Here is a 17091-nt window from a genome sequence, read left to right as displayed (position 1 = left end):
CCTCTCCACCCGCCGCTAGTTAGCGTAGCCGTGGACCCCGCCGCCATTGCAGCTGTCAGCCAGCGTTGCAGCTTCACTCTTCTCTCTCCGCACATTCCCGTACATCGAGTAGCCTCCACGATGCCCGGTCTCTTGGAGCAGCTGGACGGAGCCATCTCCGATCTGTTCCAGGGCTGGAATGTATACTCCACCGTGCTTCTCGTCGGCATCTTGGGCCTCGTTGGCTGGGTTGTAGCCAACAACGCGGATGCTGACACCCACCCACTGCTGCTCGCCAGACAGGCACAGGCCTCGTATGTGAGGCAGCCGCGAGAGTCTGCAGTCTTCAGGTCTCCCGAGACGCCTCACGGCTGTATGTTTACCCGAGTACGCCCTGTGCCGAACTGCTCAGCTGATACGATCAAGACCCCCTACGGACCGGGCTCGCCGTCAAGCCTCCCGGCGCTCCCATGTACTCGGCTGGCAAAGACGGCGACCTTCGCGATATCTGGCGTCGCGTGACGGGCGAAATTCCTCTGGAGAAGAAGGCCAGCTCGGCCGGCACCGCGACCATCATGACCGTCCTGGGCAAGGAAGAGATCTCAGAGCACAGCATTGCGGGAATCTCGAGGGAGATGGCCATTGTCGGAAAGCATCTGCAGGAGCGCAACGCCAAGCAAGTGGCCGTATACTTGCCAAACAGTCTCGAGTTCCTGACAGTGCTGTTCGCTGGCGCTTTCTTCGGCTTCACCCCCGTCCTCATCCCCTACAACCAGCCACATGCGACTCTCGTAGAGCTGCTCCAGGCCACTGGTGCCGACTCTCTCATCGCACAGGCCGGCTCGGTCCCCCTGGCTGATGTCACCCGAAGTGTGCCCGGCCTGCGCCAGATCGTTTGGACAGTAGAGAAGACGAGCAGACATATGGACTGGAGCGAGGTCCCCGAGGGCATCGGCGGCAAGGTCGACGTCTCCGTTTGGCATGAGCTTGTGCAAGATTCGAAGCACACCGAAAACGTCCTGCCATCAGATGGAGGCCATGCCCCAGGCGTCATCTTCCTCTGGCAAGAAGCCGTTGGTAAGCCAGCTGAAATCGTCAAGTTCACTCAACAGGTACGTCTTTCGGGTCTTTGCTGAGAGCGGTTGCTAACACCCAGAAGAACATCGCCGCCGCCGTCGGCTCGCTCATCACCTCTCTGCCCACCGCACAACGCCTCTCGGCTTCGGACACTTTCCTCCCGGCTGACGCCTTCACAAACTCTTACTGCCTCTGTCTCACTCTTGCAGCGCTGTTCTCACACTCGACCGTCATCATCAACTCAGTCGCAGGTCCCGGTGTCGACCTGGCCTTGGCCACCCGTTCCCTAGCCCCTACCATCGTAGTCGTCTCCGCTGAGACGGCCGCAAAGGTCCACAGCACAACTGCTGCGTCAGCCGTAGGCGGCTTGAAGCAGCTTGCGCATTATCTCGAATCCCGCGTGCTCGCCTCCGGCCGTCTACCGACCGACAGCCTCCTGAGTCGTCTCAACGCACCCACAAGAGCAACAATCGGCACCACTCCAGGCAAGTTGCGCTTGCTCTTCACTTCTGAGCGAGCTGGCCTGAACACACCTCCGCTGAGCTCGAAAGACTTGTCGGATTTGCGCATTTACACCCAGGCACGCGTTGTGTACGCTCTGACAGCTGCCAAGGTCGCTGGTGCTGTCGCGCAGACGAACATATACGATTACAGGCTGGGAACGTCGTCGAATAAACACAGCCACTTTGGTGTTCCGTTGAGTGCCGTGGAAGTCAAGGTTAGAGACACGCCCGGCCTCAAGACAACCGAGGAGCAATCGATTGGCGAGCTTGTTGTTACTGGCTCATCAGTGGCTGGTGGCGAGGCGTCTCTCGGCTTCAACGCGACATTCCGCGAGGACCACACACTGGCCTATGTCTAGGTACAGTATGTCTATACAGTATGTCTAGGTACAGTATTATAGTTGACCTTATCACACAATGCAAAGCCTTGATAGAGCAGAACATGCACCATGGTCGTATTCATCTTGACATTGTTGAGGAGCTGTGGTAATGCAGGTCTGCCTGCTCGTAACCCACAATATCAGGCGTTACTCTCCATCTCAGTCCAGATTCGCCTCATGCTCCTCCAAATCATCCTCCGCATCCTCCCAATCCGTGTCCACATCCTCTTCCGCATCCACAAAATCATCATCCCCATCCTCCTCCTCATCTCCACTCTGCATCTCAATCGCAATCCCCTGCTCCTGCATATGCTCAATGAACTGCAGAAACGCCGCCTCGTCCCCATCGTTCTGCAAGTCTGCCATCATCGCTTCGAAATCGCTGTCCGTCTCTTCGTCCGTGGCTTCGAAGTCGTCGTCTTCGGACCACGGCTCGTCCAGGTCTGGGTCCGAGAGCGAGCGCTCGAGACGCCACCCGCGCGTGAAGCGCTCTTTCATTCTGTCGAGGACGCGGCCCGTTTCGCCGGTGATTTGCTGGACGGCGGCGTCGTCGAGTTGGTCTGTCTCGGGGAGGTCGTCGTCGGCGGCGGCTGCGGTGAGTGCACTTGTAGATTCGGAAGGGTAGGGAACGGGTCTGCGAAGCCGGCTGTTGAAGCTCTCTCTGCGGAACGGATGAAACGGGGTGAGAACATGCATCTCGCCACACTCGGCAGCATTGTACACGACTGGCTCGTTGTTGACGCGCCGCCTGAATCCAATTTTGGAGGCATCGTACAGGCAGCGGACTTCTGGCGCCGGCTCGCCGTGCAGGTATGGCGGTATCAGCGACGACCCCCGCCCCAGCTCAATGCTGACTTTGAAGTTGATATCGCTCCTGGACAGCTTGTAGCCGTATGCGTGGCGGTTGCGCAGACGGTCGGGCTCACAGATGTACTCAGATGTTGAAAGCTTATTCAACGAGGCTGCTGATTGCCTGAGCTCGAGGGTGTTGAGAGATGGCAGCGTCGTGTAGATCCCCGCGTCGGGGAGGTAGTCGAAGAAATTCTCAGCTACGTAGAAGTGGCGGCGCACGATTAGCGTGTCGAGGTTCGGGGGGCAGAGATCGTGGTGCATGACGATGGCTTCGTGGAGGAAGGAGTCGGTGTCGCACTCCATGGTTCTTAGGGAATGGAAGTGCCGCAATCCTGAGCCCGGGACGCGTCTGCGGGTAACGAGGTGTTTGTCTGGGTTGAGCCGCCATTTTGAGTCCAGGTGGGTTAGGGTCTCGAGTGAATGCGCGACCGGTGCGATGGCCTCGAGGGCTGCAGCTGGGTTTGGAGAAAGCCTTGGGTCACAACGGTGGGTCCTGTTGATGTTGAAGACGTTCTCGCCGATGGTGAGGTGCCTCAACGTCTCGGGGGTGCCCAGAATGTGCTGTAAGCTCTTGGGCTCCAGAATGCATTCGTCAAAGATGAGCGTCGTCAGCGGTGTCGTCCTCTTACACGATTCCAGCACCTCCAACGTCTCGGGAAACGTAACGCAAGACACGTGCAGGTATCGAAGGCTTGGGTGGCGGAAGAGGCAGTGGAAGCCGTCCAGTGGCCAGAAGTCTGCATGCGCGCCGTGCGAGTGTATCGTGAGTGACTCCAGCTGCGCCAGCCCCACGGTACGCTGTAAGCTCCTACACAATTGCTGGTCACGTGCAAAACGCTCCTTCTCTTGCGCCCCTTCAACACAAGCCTTCTCCAACGCCTGCCTGAAGCGCGCCATGTCGCCCTCAACCCACTCATGGCCGCCCTTTTCCCACTTGAAGTTGTCGTACGGGCTCTCGATGTGCCACTCGCGTAGACTGACCATCTGTGCGACGCACTCGTTGAAGGCTTTCCGCCTCTCTAAGCTAACCTCGAGATGCTCGCTCCATCGATACAGGATCTTGAGTGTCTGTACGGCGCGAACGCGGTCGTGGCGGGCGACGAAGGCGGAGATGATTCGCTGGAGGTCTCGAACAGATCGCAGCTTGATCGTCTTATAGATGTGTTCCTCGGCGAGCTGCTGGAAGCCGCGGCATGTCTGCGCCAGGATGCATAATGTGCGGTTGTCGTTGGCGAGCTGTTGGACGACGGCGAGGGTGAGCTCGTTGGGCAGCCGGTGATCGATGCTACCGAGCAGCGTCGAAGCCATGGCGGCTGCGGTTCAGGGTTCGAAGGGTCTTTTGCGTAACGCGTTCAGAGTCGCGTCGAATCTTTGAGGGGCCGCAAAGCTGCGGGGCGGCACTTTTCATGTGGGGGAAGGGACAGCTTGGACCAATGACGTTTGCGGCACATACGTGATCCGTGCCAGCAAATCCCACGGTACACGCTCACAACCACGCGGCACCAGGCAGCAGTATCCCGCGATGCCAACAGTATGAGTACCTCCAGGCTCCCGTTTCAGCATAACTCCATACAGGAAGCTGGTGGAATGCCGGCAGCTCCGCTACATATATGCACATCTTGCCAATGGTGTGGGTTGGCACCTTGATAGTGCATGTGTTTCCAGGGTGATGGATAACCCTGCAACGGTTCCGTGCTATTGGCAATACATTCATAGCGCGGACAGGGAGAGCCTCGAGATGGGAGTGATATTTGCCATGTATAATCACGCAATATCTGGCGTGTACATATCCAAACGCAGACGAAGAGCCCAGAACACCAACTATGCGGTCCTCATGCGGACATCCAAACGCCGAAATACCATAGGAAAATAATGGGTATGATGAATGTAAAAGGCTCAAGAACGAAGATGTCGGTTTCTTGTAAAACCTGGAGGCCTGCAAAGCAATGTTAGTGCAAGGACGGTGGACAAAGAAGTCGAGGTCGCCTCACCCGTGCTCGTGCTCATCGAGCGCACTGATGGAACTGACTCGAGCAATACACATTCTCCCTACACGTCGTCAGCCTTGTTCCTCCACTCTACATCCGGCCTGACATGATGGTGTGATTGGCTGGAAGAGTGTTCTTCCGGGACCATCCACCAAAAGTAGACAAGACATCCCGTACTCACCTCGTCAGATAGCTTCCATCAGCCTTCGCTCTCCTAGTCTCGAGCAGCGGTGGTACAAACGGCAGTGCAAGCGCCGATACAACATAGCCCGTTGCGAGTGTGGCTTTGAGTCGGTAGTGGGGGTCACGCGGTAGGGATGTGGAGTACCGGCGGATGGAGGAGAGGGCTTGTGTTGAGACGGCCATTGTGATTGTGTTGTGAAGTCGAACTTGACTGAGATTCAAGTTGTCTCGATATGAAACCAGCTGCTCTTATGGATGGCCTGGCGGTGGGGCTAGGCAGCCGTGTTCGAGGTGGAGGGCTGAATGAGGCTGCGTGGCTTTGCAAATCAGCTACGATCAAACAGGCTGAACAGAGATGAATAACAATAGAATCACACAGCAGACGGGCAGCTCTGCTTTATGTCTCAGCAAGGGTACTCACAATCTAGCGCGGGCGATGATGCAAAGTGGTCCTTGAGTCAGGCAACCGTAGGGCTTCGGAGGAGCTCCTCTTGTAGGGCTGGCTGCACTTGCTCTAAGAGCGTCGCTTTGGTATGCCGACCTTCAAATTTGAGAACACTAGTAAATGCCGAAGCTGATTGATTACTTGGAAAGCTGGTGCCTGACAAACAGATTACGGGAGAATGTTTCACAGAACCACACGCAACACGGGAGAGGCTGAAGGTAATTGTATGCACGGAAAATGTGGGGTAGACCCTAACCTGCCCGTCTGGTGGGCGCCCGAAGCGCAGCTGAGGGTCCAAATTCGTTCCAAGCCGCAAGGAATACTGCGCTGGGCTGTCGGATCAGCCCACTCTCGTGCCATTGTGACTCCAGCGCTCGTCAACGGCAAAGGTAAAGCGCGCCGCCACCTGCTGTTCGTGGCAGTTGCACGCCAGAAAGCGCGATTAAGGCGCTGTGTGGGCGCATTGGTGGGCAGGCGATCACGACATTGCTTGCGAGCGATTACGTGCCTGTAAGATGTCGTGTTTCAGCGCGCACAGCCATGTCAACAGGATTGTTGAATTGCTGATTGGATGGAGCCGTCTTCCCCTAGTAATCTGTAGTCTATCTGAGGCACGGTGCAATGATTTTTGAAGAGCATCGCTGGCAACAGTCCTTGTGTCGACATCGAACCTGGGAGATTTCGGAAGCAGTTGCGGCGGGATCTGCCATTCAGTACCTAGCGCCTGTCACAAGCTACTTCGACCCCACGTCGTCCACCATTCTTCGGCTGATCTTCGAATCAACGACACGATGCAACTGAAGTTGTTGTCATGGATCCACAAGGCTCACCCTTGGAAGATTGACGATATTGCGGTGTGAGACTATGTTTCGATAAGTCCAAGAAGCAGGCAACGAACTGTTTTGCGGCGCGACGTAAACCGGAAGAGCTATATGAGATGTAGATCGATCGAGACGGTGCTGATACCGCCTGTCGGTCTAATCGTCACGACTGAGTATCGACCTCCATTCCATCAATACATGAGAGCCCTGCAAATTCTCTCAACTTCCCAAGGGCTTGCTTTCTCGCCTGCTCGTTCGGCAAACCAACCTCGACCACGTTCACACCGTTTCCCTGTCTGAGCATCCGTGGCACTGGTACATTGTTTCCGTCTCCATCAACGAATCCATATAGGACGAAGTCAAGGTAGTACCTCTGTACATCCAGTCCTCTTCTGATACCCTCCATAATCACCATGTCAACCGCACTGTCCATCCTCTTCCCGTCCATATGCCACCCTTCTCTGGAAAGTAGCCCCCATTCTTCCTCTGGGACACCATTGTCTATCTCGTCGTCAAGCCAGGTGTGCGTGTCAGTGTCGAGATCCTCGCTCAGGTAGGTGCGGACCAGGATATCTGTTGCTTTGTCGTAGTCGATCCTTATCTGCCCCATCAAGACTTTGTATAGTATCCCCAGCCCCTTCTGCGTCAACAGCATATGACTCAACTCTCCAACCCCATTCCCTAGCACCGGATCTGAGAACCGCATATCCAGCTTCACGAGCAGGAGCTGAAAGACCAAGATCTCCTGGTCAGACCAGATATCCCCATCTTGCAGGAACGCCTCCCTCAGCGCGACGCTCTTGCACTCCATAACACACCAAAACTTGCACAGCACCTCAAACGCCTTGTTCGGCACTCTCAACCCCTCGACCGCCAGACACGTCAGAATTCCGCGTACAACCTTCTGTCGGTGTAATACCATACCCACCCACCGGAACCCCGGGACGTCGCGCGCCAACCACTCCCGCCCATCCATCGGCCGCAACATGGGGTCGCTGATACATAACTTCGGGAATAGCACCCAGCTGAACACATGACTCGCGAGGAGGGCATGGTAGCGCGCGTAGTCGTGGATTAGGCTGAGGCTGTATTTGTTGAGCCGGTAGTGGAATTCTTTGTCAATGCTGTACAGCGAGATTATGCTGGTATAGGGAAGGCGGATACAGAATTGGAAGAACAGGTTGGGGTGGCGGAGGAGCGATTTGTAGATGTTGAAGGGCGGTTTACGGAAGATTGAGGAGGTCGCGCGTGATGCTGGTTGGGAGATGCCGGGTGTGGATGGGGGTGGAGGAAGTTCGGGGCCCCAGACGCTGGCGGCGATGTTGCGACGGCGGTGCTGGTGTCGGCGTAAAATGTGTGGTGCGGTGGTGTTCTGAGGAGGAGGATTGGGGTTGGTTGGTGTGGTGGGTGAGAAGTCTGCTGTGCGCTTTTGGCCTTCGGCTGTTGACATGTCGGCGACGTTGAGAGCGTGCGGCGGACTAATATTAAGTGTTTGGGTATGGAAAGTCTGCGGTAGTGGGTGGAAGGGACTGTGCGGAAGGTTGATCTTGTCGAGTTTGTTGCAAGCAAACGGGCGTGCCATCAAGCCCCAGGCAGCCGCGCAATCGTAAGTGAAAGCACGTCTAATCATACCTGATCCTAGGAGGGATTAAAGTAGGTAAAAATTCTGCAGGTCATGTTGGACAAACGAGAGTTAAGGTCTCGCTCAAACGCAGCTGGAAATGATTCTCAGGCTTACAAGCTCACGAAGGCCAGGGTTCAGGTATTCGGTTCCATTCATCTCATCGTGTCTGATGGCACATTCCAACCGACCGCTTGGGGGCAGTCAAGAACGCCATATCCGCCAATCTATATCAAAACTTCCTTCATTTAGCCGCTGGACAGAAGCAGAATAGCCTGGAGCTCATCGCTTCAGACCTTGTAGTCATAAGTAATGACTCGCGCGTCCCGGTGGAAGTTGCCATATCACTGCAGGAACAGCTTTACGAGGTCGCCTTAGTACTTGTCTACGACACTGTCGACCTCCTTGCGCGTCTTGCAAGATCGCAGTTCACCCTTCGTGGAGCCGAATCGATTCGCCAGTATGGACCACTACATACGCGCAAAAACATGGATCGCAAATCAGATTGCCGAACAACTTGTGAGAGAGCGTCAGAGCGAAGGCACAAACGGCAACTTCTCGTACTCATTAGAGGAGAGGCAAGCTTGGCTGAATGATCCCGATGCCTACCTCCGTTATCGTAAGGAAGTTGAATTGTCACTCCAGGGGTTTTACGCCACCTGCAAACGCGACAACCCAAAGTGCGTAGGTATTGAAACAAAGTTTGCACGAGTGATGAAGGAGCGACTATGGGCAAACCCTGAACTCATCGAGTCACTTCTTCCCAGTTATCCACCACTTTGCACGCGTCTGACTCCAGGTCCGGGCTACCTCGAGGCGCTGGCATTACCCAACGTGGATGTCATTACCTCAAACATACAGTCGATAAATGCGACTGACATCATCACTAAAGACGGCCGACACAGACCTGTGGATGCCATCACTTGCGCGACAGGCTTTGATACATCCGTCTCCTCTGGCTTTCCCATATATGGCCGTGATGGTCTGAACCTCCGACACGAGTATAGTGACTACCCACGAAGTTACCTCGGTCTTTGCACCGACGTCTTCCCGAACTTCTTCCATTCCTTGGGCCCCAACTCTTTCCAAGGTGCAGGCAGCTTACTCGTGATGATCGAGTCCATCCACTCATACATTGCGCAAGTACTGGAACGCCTATCAACAGGTAACGTCAAGACCGTCGAGCCAAAGCGCGATCCGGTCGAAAAGTTCACAGCATACTGCGATGAGTACTTCAAGCGCACCGTGTACACCGCAGACTGCCTGAGCTGGTACAAGACAGCGCCGCCAGGTTTGTCGACCGAGCAGCGTATGCGGGGCCGCGTCACGGCATCGTGGCCTGGGAGTAGCGTGCATACTATAAAGGCAATGAAGTCGGTGCGGTGAGAGGACTTCGAAATGGAGTATGTCGATGGTAATGACTTCGGGTGGTTTGGAGATGGAGGGACTGTGGTGGACTGCTCTGGTGATCCGGAAGGGTTCGACGAGCTATCTCAATGACTTCCAGTTCCTGAAGCCATAGGCCGAGCGAGCAGATTCAGCAGTAGAGTGAAGTTTTGAATATACTGCTTTTGTTGACGATCATTTATGAACAGTACAAGGATTTTCTACGTGTTAGAAGAGCGTGTCCCTATAGCAAATATGTTTTGCAACAAACACCCGAGCAGAGCATCTGAGCGTACTACAATTCAAGTGATGCGCATTGTTGCAGTGAGTGAGCGAAGGAGGCGATGACAGACAAATTTGCTCTCGAACCCTGCTGGGGCCCAATCTAGCGTGGTTCTCTGATGTCATGTATCACAACCTCTACGTCGCAGCTACACCTCTGCTATCTCTGAGCTCCGTCAATTTTCATCGCCAGGTACGACGTCACCGGAATGTTATGCGCGTTCGATGCATCTGACGAGACGAGACAAGACAAGATTAGACCAATATCCATCACCCAGCGGCTACTGTTAGGACCTCACTCAGCGGCGCAAAGGTCAACCTCTGCTCGTTACGAAGATTCCGGATATCCCACGCATGATCTTATCTACCTCGAATATCCAAGCAACAAATGTATACCGATCATCTTTACGATTCCAGGTCTCGCATTTTGGTGTTGTTCGCAAAGAAGGTAGGTTGTCGGCGATGCCCCACAGCACGTTAGCCGCAACTTCGGCGAGAAAACTCTTCACGCTCTACCACAACCCCATCAGAGACATATCCCCGCTCCCGCATTTCAGATATCCAGAGTGTTGCATGAGGGCTGGCTGATCAAGACTATAATGCTTCAAGATAGCCTTTATCCCATCAATCAGTTCAATATCTGGCCTAATGGCCCAATGGCAAGGCGCTTGACTACGAATAACTAGGTATTAAACCTGGAAGCCGCAATCAAGAGATTCCAGGTTCGACCCCTGGTTAGGTCAATTTTTATGCTTTTGCAGCCTTCTGCTTGCTTTTCGCCTGCTCGTTTCATCGGATTGGGACTATGCCAAACTGATGGAAGGTGCCAGGGTGTCCACCTTTTTGGTGGTGCTGCTTCCCAACCTCAAGGCACTTTGCAGGTAGGGACGAATACAACAGCTACCACTGATCAACTTCCGCGAAAGCGCCTGGAGGTTTTCGATGAGTTATGGGCAAGATATGTCGTCTCCAGGATGACGTGCAGTCCTTAACTGATCGTGGATCTAGGTCAGCTATGATGATCTTAACTTCCCCGAGCATTACTCTCACATCCGGCTTCTATGTAGCATGAGTGGTATTGTATTATACTGTAGGCCAGACACAGATACGTAATTGCAGCGCAATGGAGAAGCTCCTGGGCATCGTAAAATTGTAACATGTGCTTCCATGCACAGTAAGGATAGAGTCACACATCTGTCTCGCAAGGTAAGAAACATATATAGGCTAAAGGATTCAGAATGTAGTCATTCATATGACGTATAAATTTCCATTCTACTCCAAAGTGTGCTAGTCCAAGATGACGTTGCTACCCCTTCGCCCCCCTCGCTCAACGAAACCCTCGCATAGCCTGTCCAAAACCCGACTATCATGCCTTAGCCTGAAGTCATACAAACATAGGTAACAACCCGCCAGTACGTAGTTCTGCTCAACTATCCTAGAGCCGTTGGCATGCAGATGCACTGGACATCGCGCATCCACCGATCCCTATCTTTCTTGCATTCCTGCGTCCACGGGCCTGGTCTTCCAATGCCGCATTCTCTTTCTCCTCATACCAAAGACGCATGGCTTCAACGTAACCAACGTCACAAGGCACAGAAACGTCCTCAGGAGCGGACACCAGTATCTTTTGCATATCATCGTTGATCTCTTGACGCTCGTTGATGGGTTTCTCATCGTTGGTTTGGACGTTGTTGTTGGCCACATTGATGTCCAGCTCGGTGAGTGTAGGACGGCTGCGCCGCGTGCTGATGGTATCCTGAGATGCCTTGGAGGCTCCATCGTCGAGAAGTGGAGTAGTTGGTACATACAGACAGCTCGAAGTTTGTGATAGTCGTGGGGCGTCCTGTTTCCGCATAGCCGTCGCTTGATCTCGAAGTGAAGGGGACGACGAAGGTGGGTGCATGCGCAGCGGGTGTGTACCGGTTCCGAGATCACGGAACAAGCTCCCATTGAGGTTGACAGATGGATAATCTGGATAGACGTACTTGTGCTGCACTGGTGTTTCGTGTTGAGCCTCACTATAGGAAGCCGGCACCGATAGCTTGCTGATTGACTGAGTTTCGGTCTCAGTATCGTACTCATTGTGGTCGCTATCCGCTTCGTCGTCAGCGCAAATCTGGTCTAACATCCACGCGCCGAAAGTAGACACACTCGCGATGCTCAATGGTCGCATAGAAAGCACTCGCGACCGATTTCCGGGTGCACGGCTGCGAGTGGGCTTAAGAGGGGACATAGTCACGCTCTTATTACTGTCGCTGTATTGGCGTGATCGACTTCTCCTCGGCGTGATCTGTGAGGAGAGAATAGGAACGTCGCTGACACCCCAATTATCGACTGGTTTTGACAAGCTAGACAATGCAGCATGTGCCCGAGTCAAGATACCGCTACGATGCTTCGTCATTGTGGAAGAGTCGTAGGATTGGAAAGTAGTCGGCGTTTCATTCATCATTGTGGCTGCTTTGAAGAGAGCTGCGGGTGCGCTAGAATGGCGGAACTGTTTCGTTAGGTTGCAGAGACGCTCAATGTAGGTGACAGTGGCTCAAAGGAAAGACAAAATCGTGACAGCTTGAGCTAGCAAATAGTTGGATTGACTGGTACGTCCATTTTCGTTCCGGAAGGTTCCGCGCTTCATCTTCACCTTCACACACCGAGCCCCTCCATGGTGTGTGCTGGGACCGAGGCTAACAGACGGCAACGCATGTGACGTACAATGTTCATGAGGTATATCCACCGTGGAAGAAAGGTTAAGGCTTGGTAAACATGATTATGGTTGCGCATATTAAGTAAGATGTTACATTGACTAGCTCCTAATAGGTGCTCAGTATATCGTCCCAGAGGCCCTGCAGTAGGTAGCTGGTTGTGAAACGCTCATTAAACGTACGTCAAGTTGACATCATCCACGAGGATGCAGTTCGAGTTGCTCGTTGTTACACGAATATCTGAACCTGAGCGTCTGCTTCGGCAAGGTGGGTATTAAAGCTGTTGACGAAGCCGATCGCCAGCACCGGCTTTGGAGCAGTGTTTGCGCTGTTGAGCGTCTTGATGTATACCTTGGAGTCGTTCAGGAAAACTTCGATGGTACATGTGCCGGCATTGTTCCAGTACTGAGTTGGGGCCATCAAAAGTTGACCCTGTGAGATCGGGTGACATCAAGAGTTGTCACTGTCTGGAACAGTTCGGTAATTGTCCCACTGAGGTACATCACGCTGCATATCATGGTCAGCTTGAATAGCCAGGGGAAATTGTTAACAACTTACGTGTATGCATTCCCGCCATGAGCGTACACTTGCGCGTTAACGACGTTATTGATGACCTCCTAGCTAGCTAAGCCCCGCACGTGCCGCTACTCGTTTTGAAGCCGTTGTTTGTCAATACGTTCGTGCCAGCTGGCAGAGAAGTCGCGGTTGGAGAAGATGTAGACGAGCCGGACGTAACAACACTGCTTGACGATGTGGGAGAGAAAGAAGTTGCAGAAGAGATCGCGGAAGGGGACGTGACAAAGCTGTTGAGAGAGGCGCACGTGGATGTTGAAGCGAAAGCGGAAGATGTGCTGACGGTGGTGGAGATGAAACTTGGAGACTGGACCCCTGTATCAAGGAAGACGGCCGATCATATCAGCAAGGGTCTCGTCTGCATGTAAGGCATCACTTAACATCAACGTTGTCGTTGACATTTGGTTCGTTTCTTTGTGCTTCTCAGATAGCAGTAGCCTGAGCCTGAGCCACCGGTGTACGAGGCAGCAACATAACTGGAGTCATCTGCACAAGCCCCCGTGCAGCTCTAGTAGCTCTCCGCATACGTGCCAGAGAGATAGCCTCCATAGAACTCGGTCCCGCATAATAGAGTGAAGCACGCAAGTCAGCTCCTCTGAAAGTACAGCCATCGTTTCATGGCAGCTGTAACTGGAAGGGCATGTTTGTGGAGACGCTACTGTAGACGAGGTCTGTGGAAGAGTTGAGATGATTGAGATGATTGGTCTGTCTGTGAGCTATTACGGGGATGGATCGGGACTATATAGTAGAAGGGAATAGCAGTGAAGGGATGGGAAAGCAAACTGAACTGACCGAATGAGCTGGACAATCAGTGCAGCGGACCGCTGACAAACACTGCAACGGACTGCTGGCGAACAAGGCCGTAGTCGTATGAGACGTGACGGATACACCGATCACATTTGTGCTGCTGATGTTAGCATGTCATTCCATGACGAATGTGTGAGAACTACTTTGCCGCTTCGCTGCAGCAGCGTTAAGTGTGTTTTCATGTAGCAGTTCTGTTCTACGTAGCTGGCCGCAATACATCTATCTATGGTAGAACAAGCCTTCATACACCCGGCGAGCGTTGACTTCTATCATTGTAAGTATTTTTAGGCAACATGTAGTGCAGACTGCCCTGTGCCAACTGAAGATCACCCCCATAGAAATCTGTGGCGCAGCTAACTGCAAAAAGTGATTCCATTTGCAGTGAAAGCGCACAAGTCGTCTTGGGGGCATGTGGGAGTTGCGGGGCATACAGTAGAGGTGCCCATAGAGTAAGCGCTCCAATGCGTAGAAGTCCAGGAGCCATGAGTAAGGAGTGACTTGGTGTATTGAGAGAGTGGTACACCACGGAAGAAGGACGGATGAGCGTTATGAGAGTAAGTCGAACGCATATTCATGCTGCTCTTTATAGCTCAAATAATTGCCAGTAGTATCATGTTGCAGTAGATGCAATAGATGAAGGTGTAACCGCGCAGGGCAATAAGTCAGGGGGAACTGCGCGAAGCAGTAAAGTAGGTATATTGTATTGTTGTTGTTCTGTCTTTTGGCCTCTCACCAGGCCATCAGCAGGGTCTGTTTTCATGACGTATCTGTCATGCAGCCAGGGGTAGAAAGGGCTTGTTGGAACGAGCAAGAGCACTGCACCAAAACACGTGGCACACATGACCTCCTTACTCCATAAACCATCATGTCGACCTCTACCGACCTCTCACGTGCCTGGGTATCACGTGCGTGCAGATCACTTAGCTACTGAAAAGTATATAAACAGTTCATAGACATAGCTAGTACAATCAACCCAGTTCTCATGTCCTCTCCTGCCTACATCCTCCTACCAATCTACCTCTAGAAATCACATATCTCCATCACTCCTGCATGAGTTGTGCACTCAAGGGTCTCGACGGCAAGGCCGAAGAAAGTCGAACATCGCTCTAGTCTGGCTCACAAAGGCCAGTAGTTATTCAAATGAGTTGTGGACCATCAACTGCTGTCTTTCAGCTTCGCAATGCTGACTGTTTAGATGTGGCTTGCGCATCATCCGGTAGTCTATTATAATGTCGGCCTACATGTGTAATGGCAAACCGACCTTCGCAGCCTCGACATATACACTGCCGGCCGCAGGTAGTGAGTCGATCGGTTATGTTTGGGATGGAGTATCATAGTCTTCAGGATGGAATAGCAGCACGCTACAGTTTTCCGCAGCTCATAGAACCCGTCCGGTCAAGTCTGCAAATGCATTCTGTCGGTGCTACCGAAGATGTGGATGGCACAGGCCGTGTACGACTAAGTTACGGGCGGGACTGAGGACATCGAAAAAGCTTGGGATGAACGTGCTCGAATACTTAACCGCCTGGTGTGGGACATTGTCAGCATGAAGCAGCACTGCAACATAGAAACAGTCCTAATTAGCAACGCACGTGCTCGATCATTCCACGTATTGAGGCTTGCACGCCGTGGTACTCAGCGTCGGCGCCTTACCCGACGCGGCCTAGAGGAACGCGTCCATGACGCGCTTGCTTTGCGATTCCGGATGTCCGATAGCGTCCGGGGGTGTGTTTGCTTGGTGCTGAGGCAGAATCGTTTCCCCTCATCACTGAGCACAAGCGTTTCCATCAACTCATCCGAACACTTTTGATTGACAAATAGGTGCAGGCTCGCGCTTCGCCAGCTTAGAGATTGAATTGTGAGTTTTCAAGGTCTGTTCAATTCTCGACCTCTTCCGAAGTTCCATTTCCCACATTGCTCCAAGTTCCACCCCAATACCTGTAGTCGCAGTTACCACGATTTCCACAAACATGCTTCTGAGATTCTCATTCTCGATGGTTGTGTCTCGGTACACCGACTGTTGCATTCTGCAAAAGTGTACAAAGGCCACTCGTGACCTTTCTCAGAGTCGCAACGCAAGCCACACATGACAGCATAATATGAAAATCCATTTCGCCGTGCGATCGGTCTTTCGCCGAGTTCTCCGTTAAGCACGCCACCCCATGTACAGATGCAGGTACAAAAAAACCCACGAGTCGCAAATCGTGACACGCACAGACATCAAGCCCCAGGCTCCTGCCTGACTGGGCTAGTCGCCCCGGATTCTATCTACATCACGCCGATGCTATATTGCAATGTGGAGAAACCATGCTGAGGATCGTATACCTGTCCAGCAACCTGGTTCAAGATTCTCCGGCGTGGTTAAGTCTAAAAGCACACGCACCGCCGAGTAGGTCAATGACTCCATAGATCCTCGAAGCTACCCTCCATCAAGATGCGGTTCGTCTCTTACTCCATCGCCGCTGCTACAGCGCTTTTTACGTTTGTCTCTGCGATACCAGTACAGAGCGAGAAGCGCCAATCTGGCTATGCTGGCTACCTTATCTCTACCTTCTCAGACGCGAATCCTAAGGTGCAATGGTACTTGTCGAATGGGAACTCGCCAACAAACTTCACCAAACTGAACAAAGGCAATCCTGTCCTTACCTCGACGGTCGGTACGAAAGCTGTTCGGGATGCCTTTCTGGCGTCGAACGGCGCTCGCACGCAATACTACATGATTGCTACAGGTATAGCTCTCTCATATAGCCTTAAAACATGACTGACATTGCTCCTCAGATCTCGATATCAACGCCTCTGGTTTCTCTTGGGACAAAGCCACCCGGACCGGTAGCCGTGGCATCGTGGTCTGGAAGTCGAGCGATCTGGCTAACTGGTCTTCGGCTAGCCTGAAGACGGTCGAAGGTGCCACAGCTGGCATGGCGTGGGCTCCCTCTGCAGTCTGGGACGACGCGACGCAACAGTTCTACGTGTTCTGGGCGTCGCGCCTGTACGCTTCTTCTGATACCACACATACTGGCACCGCAGGCCTTGATCGCATTAGGTACGCCACCACCAAGGACTTCAACACATTCAGCGCACCTAAGGACTACATTGCCCCTGCCAATACCCCAGTCATAGACCAAGAGTTTCAGTATCTCGGTCAAAAAGGTCACTTCACGCGGTTCATTAAGAACGAGACTACACTGCAGGTCTATCAGGAGAACACTACTGGCGGTCTGTTTGGTATGTGGACAAGGGTACCTGGATACGTTACATCTGGCAGCCCGTGGGAGGGCACGGCCTCATTCGCCGACAACACTGTTGCTGGCAAGTACCATATTCTGCTCGATAACTACGTCCAATATGTACCGTTCGAGACGACGAACATCGACGGTGGGAAGTGGACCGCGTCCAGTACCTCAGGGTTCCCCACCGGTTTGAAGCATGGATCCGTCACTCAGCTCACGCAGAAGGAATACGACGCAGTCAAGACAAAATATCCAGCTTGAGCGA

At 53.2% G+C, this 17091-nt stretch overlaps 8 protein-coding genes and 1 non-coding gene across 9 annotated transcripts; 4 read left to right on the top strand and 5 right to left on the bottom strand.

The window, feature by feature from the left end:
* Positions 1–120: 120 nt before the first annotated feature.
* On the top strand, positions 121–1918 carry BU25DRAFT_337434 (uncharacterized protein; the record flags this gene model as incomplete). The annotated part of the gene is made up of 3 exons (XM_033702673.1): positions 121–352; positions 406–1091; positions 1139–1918. The coding sequence occupies 3 exons, from the start codon at positions 121–123 to the stop codon at positions 1916–1918; spliced, it is 1698 nt and encodes a 565-aa protein (XP_033563392.1).
* A 180-nt stretch (positions 1919–2098) lies between these two features.
* BU25DRAFT_489822 (uncharacterized protein) lies at positions 2099–4099 on the bottom strand (the record flags this gene model as incomplete). Its single annotated transcript, XM_033711447.1, has 1 exon — positions 2099–4099. The coding sequence occupies one exon, from the start codon at positions 4097–4099 to the stop codon at positions 2099–2101; it is 2001 nt and encodes a 666-aa protein (XP_033563391.1).
* Positions 4100–4622: 523 nt separating this feature from the next.
* Positions 4623–5417, bottom strand: BU25DRAFT_17847 (uncharacterized protein). Its single transcript, XM_033700890.1, has 4 exons — positions 5384–5417; positions 4961–5279; positions 4783–4840; positions 4623–4727 (listed from the first exon to the last, which is right to left on the bottom strand). The coding sequence occupies exons 2-3, from the start codon at positions 5143–5145 to the stop codon at positions 4795–4797; spliced, it is 231 nt and encodes a 76-aa protein (XP_033563390.1). The 5' UTR covers positions 5146–5279; positions 5384–5417; the 3' UTR covers positions 4623–4727; positions 4783–4794.
* Positions 4961–5651, bottom strand: BU25DRAFT_389182 (uncharacterized protein; the record flags this gene model as incomplete). The annotated part of the gene is made up of 2 exons (XM_033704501.1): positions 4961–5279; positions 5384–5651. A coding segment is annotated over one exon (231 nt), but the record flags the coding sequence as incomplete, so codon positions are not given.
* Positions 5652–6391: 740 nt separating this feature from the next.
* BU25DRAFT_456890 (uncharacterized protein) lies at positions 6392–7678 on the bottom strand (the record flags this gene model as incomplete). Its single annotated transcript, XM_033710070.1, has 1 exon — positions 6392–7678. The coding sequence occupies one exon, from the start codon at positions 7676–7678 to the stop codon at positions 6392–6394; it is 1287 nt and encodes a 428-aa protein (XP_033563388.1).
* A 416-nt stretch (positions 7679–8094) lies between these two features.
* Positions 8095–9663, top strand: BU25DRAFT_17818 (uncharacterized protein). The gene has a single exon (XM_033700888.1). It carries the CDS (start codon positions 8312–8314, stop codon positions 9233–9235), a length of 924 nt encoding a protein of 307 aa, XP_033563387.1. The 5' UTR covers positions 8095–8311; the 3' UTR covers positions 9236–9663.
* A 496-nt stretch (positions 9664–10159) lies between these two features.
* BU25DRAFT_t53 lies at positions 10160–10260 on the top strand. Its single transcript has one exon. It is a non-coding gene; the product is annotated as a tRNA-Arg (tRNA).
* Positions 10261–10952: 692 nt separating this feature from the next.
* BU25DRAFT_420087 (uncharacterized protein) lies at positions 10953–12295 on the bottom strand (the record flags this gene model as incomplete). Its single annotated transcript, XM_033707981.1, has 2 exons — positions 10953–12011; positions 12227–12295. 2 exons carry the CDS (start codon positions 12293–12295, stop codon positions 10953–10955), a joined length of 1128 nt encoding a protein of 375 aa, XP_033563386.1.
* Positions 12296–16030: 3735 nt separating this feature from the next.
* Positions 16031–17087, top strand: BU25DRAFT_337220 (glycoside hydrolase family 43 protein; the record flags this gene model as incomplete). Its single annotated transcript, XM_033702666.1, has 2 exons — positions 16031–16325; positions 16375–17087. The coding sequence occupies 2 exons, from the start codon at positions 16031–16033 to the stop codon at positions 17085–17087; spliced, it is 1008 nt and encodes a 335-aa protein (XP_033563385.1).
* Between the last annotated feature and the right edge of the window lie 4 nt (positions 17088–17091).

Source organism: Macroventuria anomochaeta, assembly GCF_010093625.1.
Source record: "Macroventuria anomochaeta strain CBS 525.71 unplaced genomic scaffold BU25scaffold_10, whole genome shotgun sequence".
NCBI classification, from domain to species: Eukaryota; Fungi; Ascomycota; class Dothideomycetes; order Pleosporales; family Didymellaceae; genus Macroventuria; species Macroventuria anomochaeta.
The sequence above is the reverse complement of the archived record's forward strand: the minus strand, read 5'-3'. Positions and strand labels throughout refer to the sequence as shown.

Excerpts from the sequence above, each read along its gene's own strand:
- BU25DRAFT_17847 (XM_033700890.1), bottom strand. The coding sequence starts at position 5,145 with ATGGCCGTCTCAACACAAGCCCTCTCCTCCATCCGCCGGTACTCCACA. Across the intron at positions 4,841-4,960 it reads GATGGAAGCTATCTGACGAG|GGAGAATGTGTATTGCTCGA; the intron begins GTGAGTACGGGA and ends GACGACGTGTAG.
- BU25DRAFT_17818 (XM_033700888.1), top strand. The coding sequence starts at position 8,312 with ATGGACCACTACATACGCGCAAAAACATGGATCGCAAATCAGATTGCC.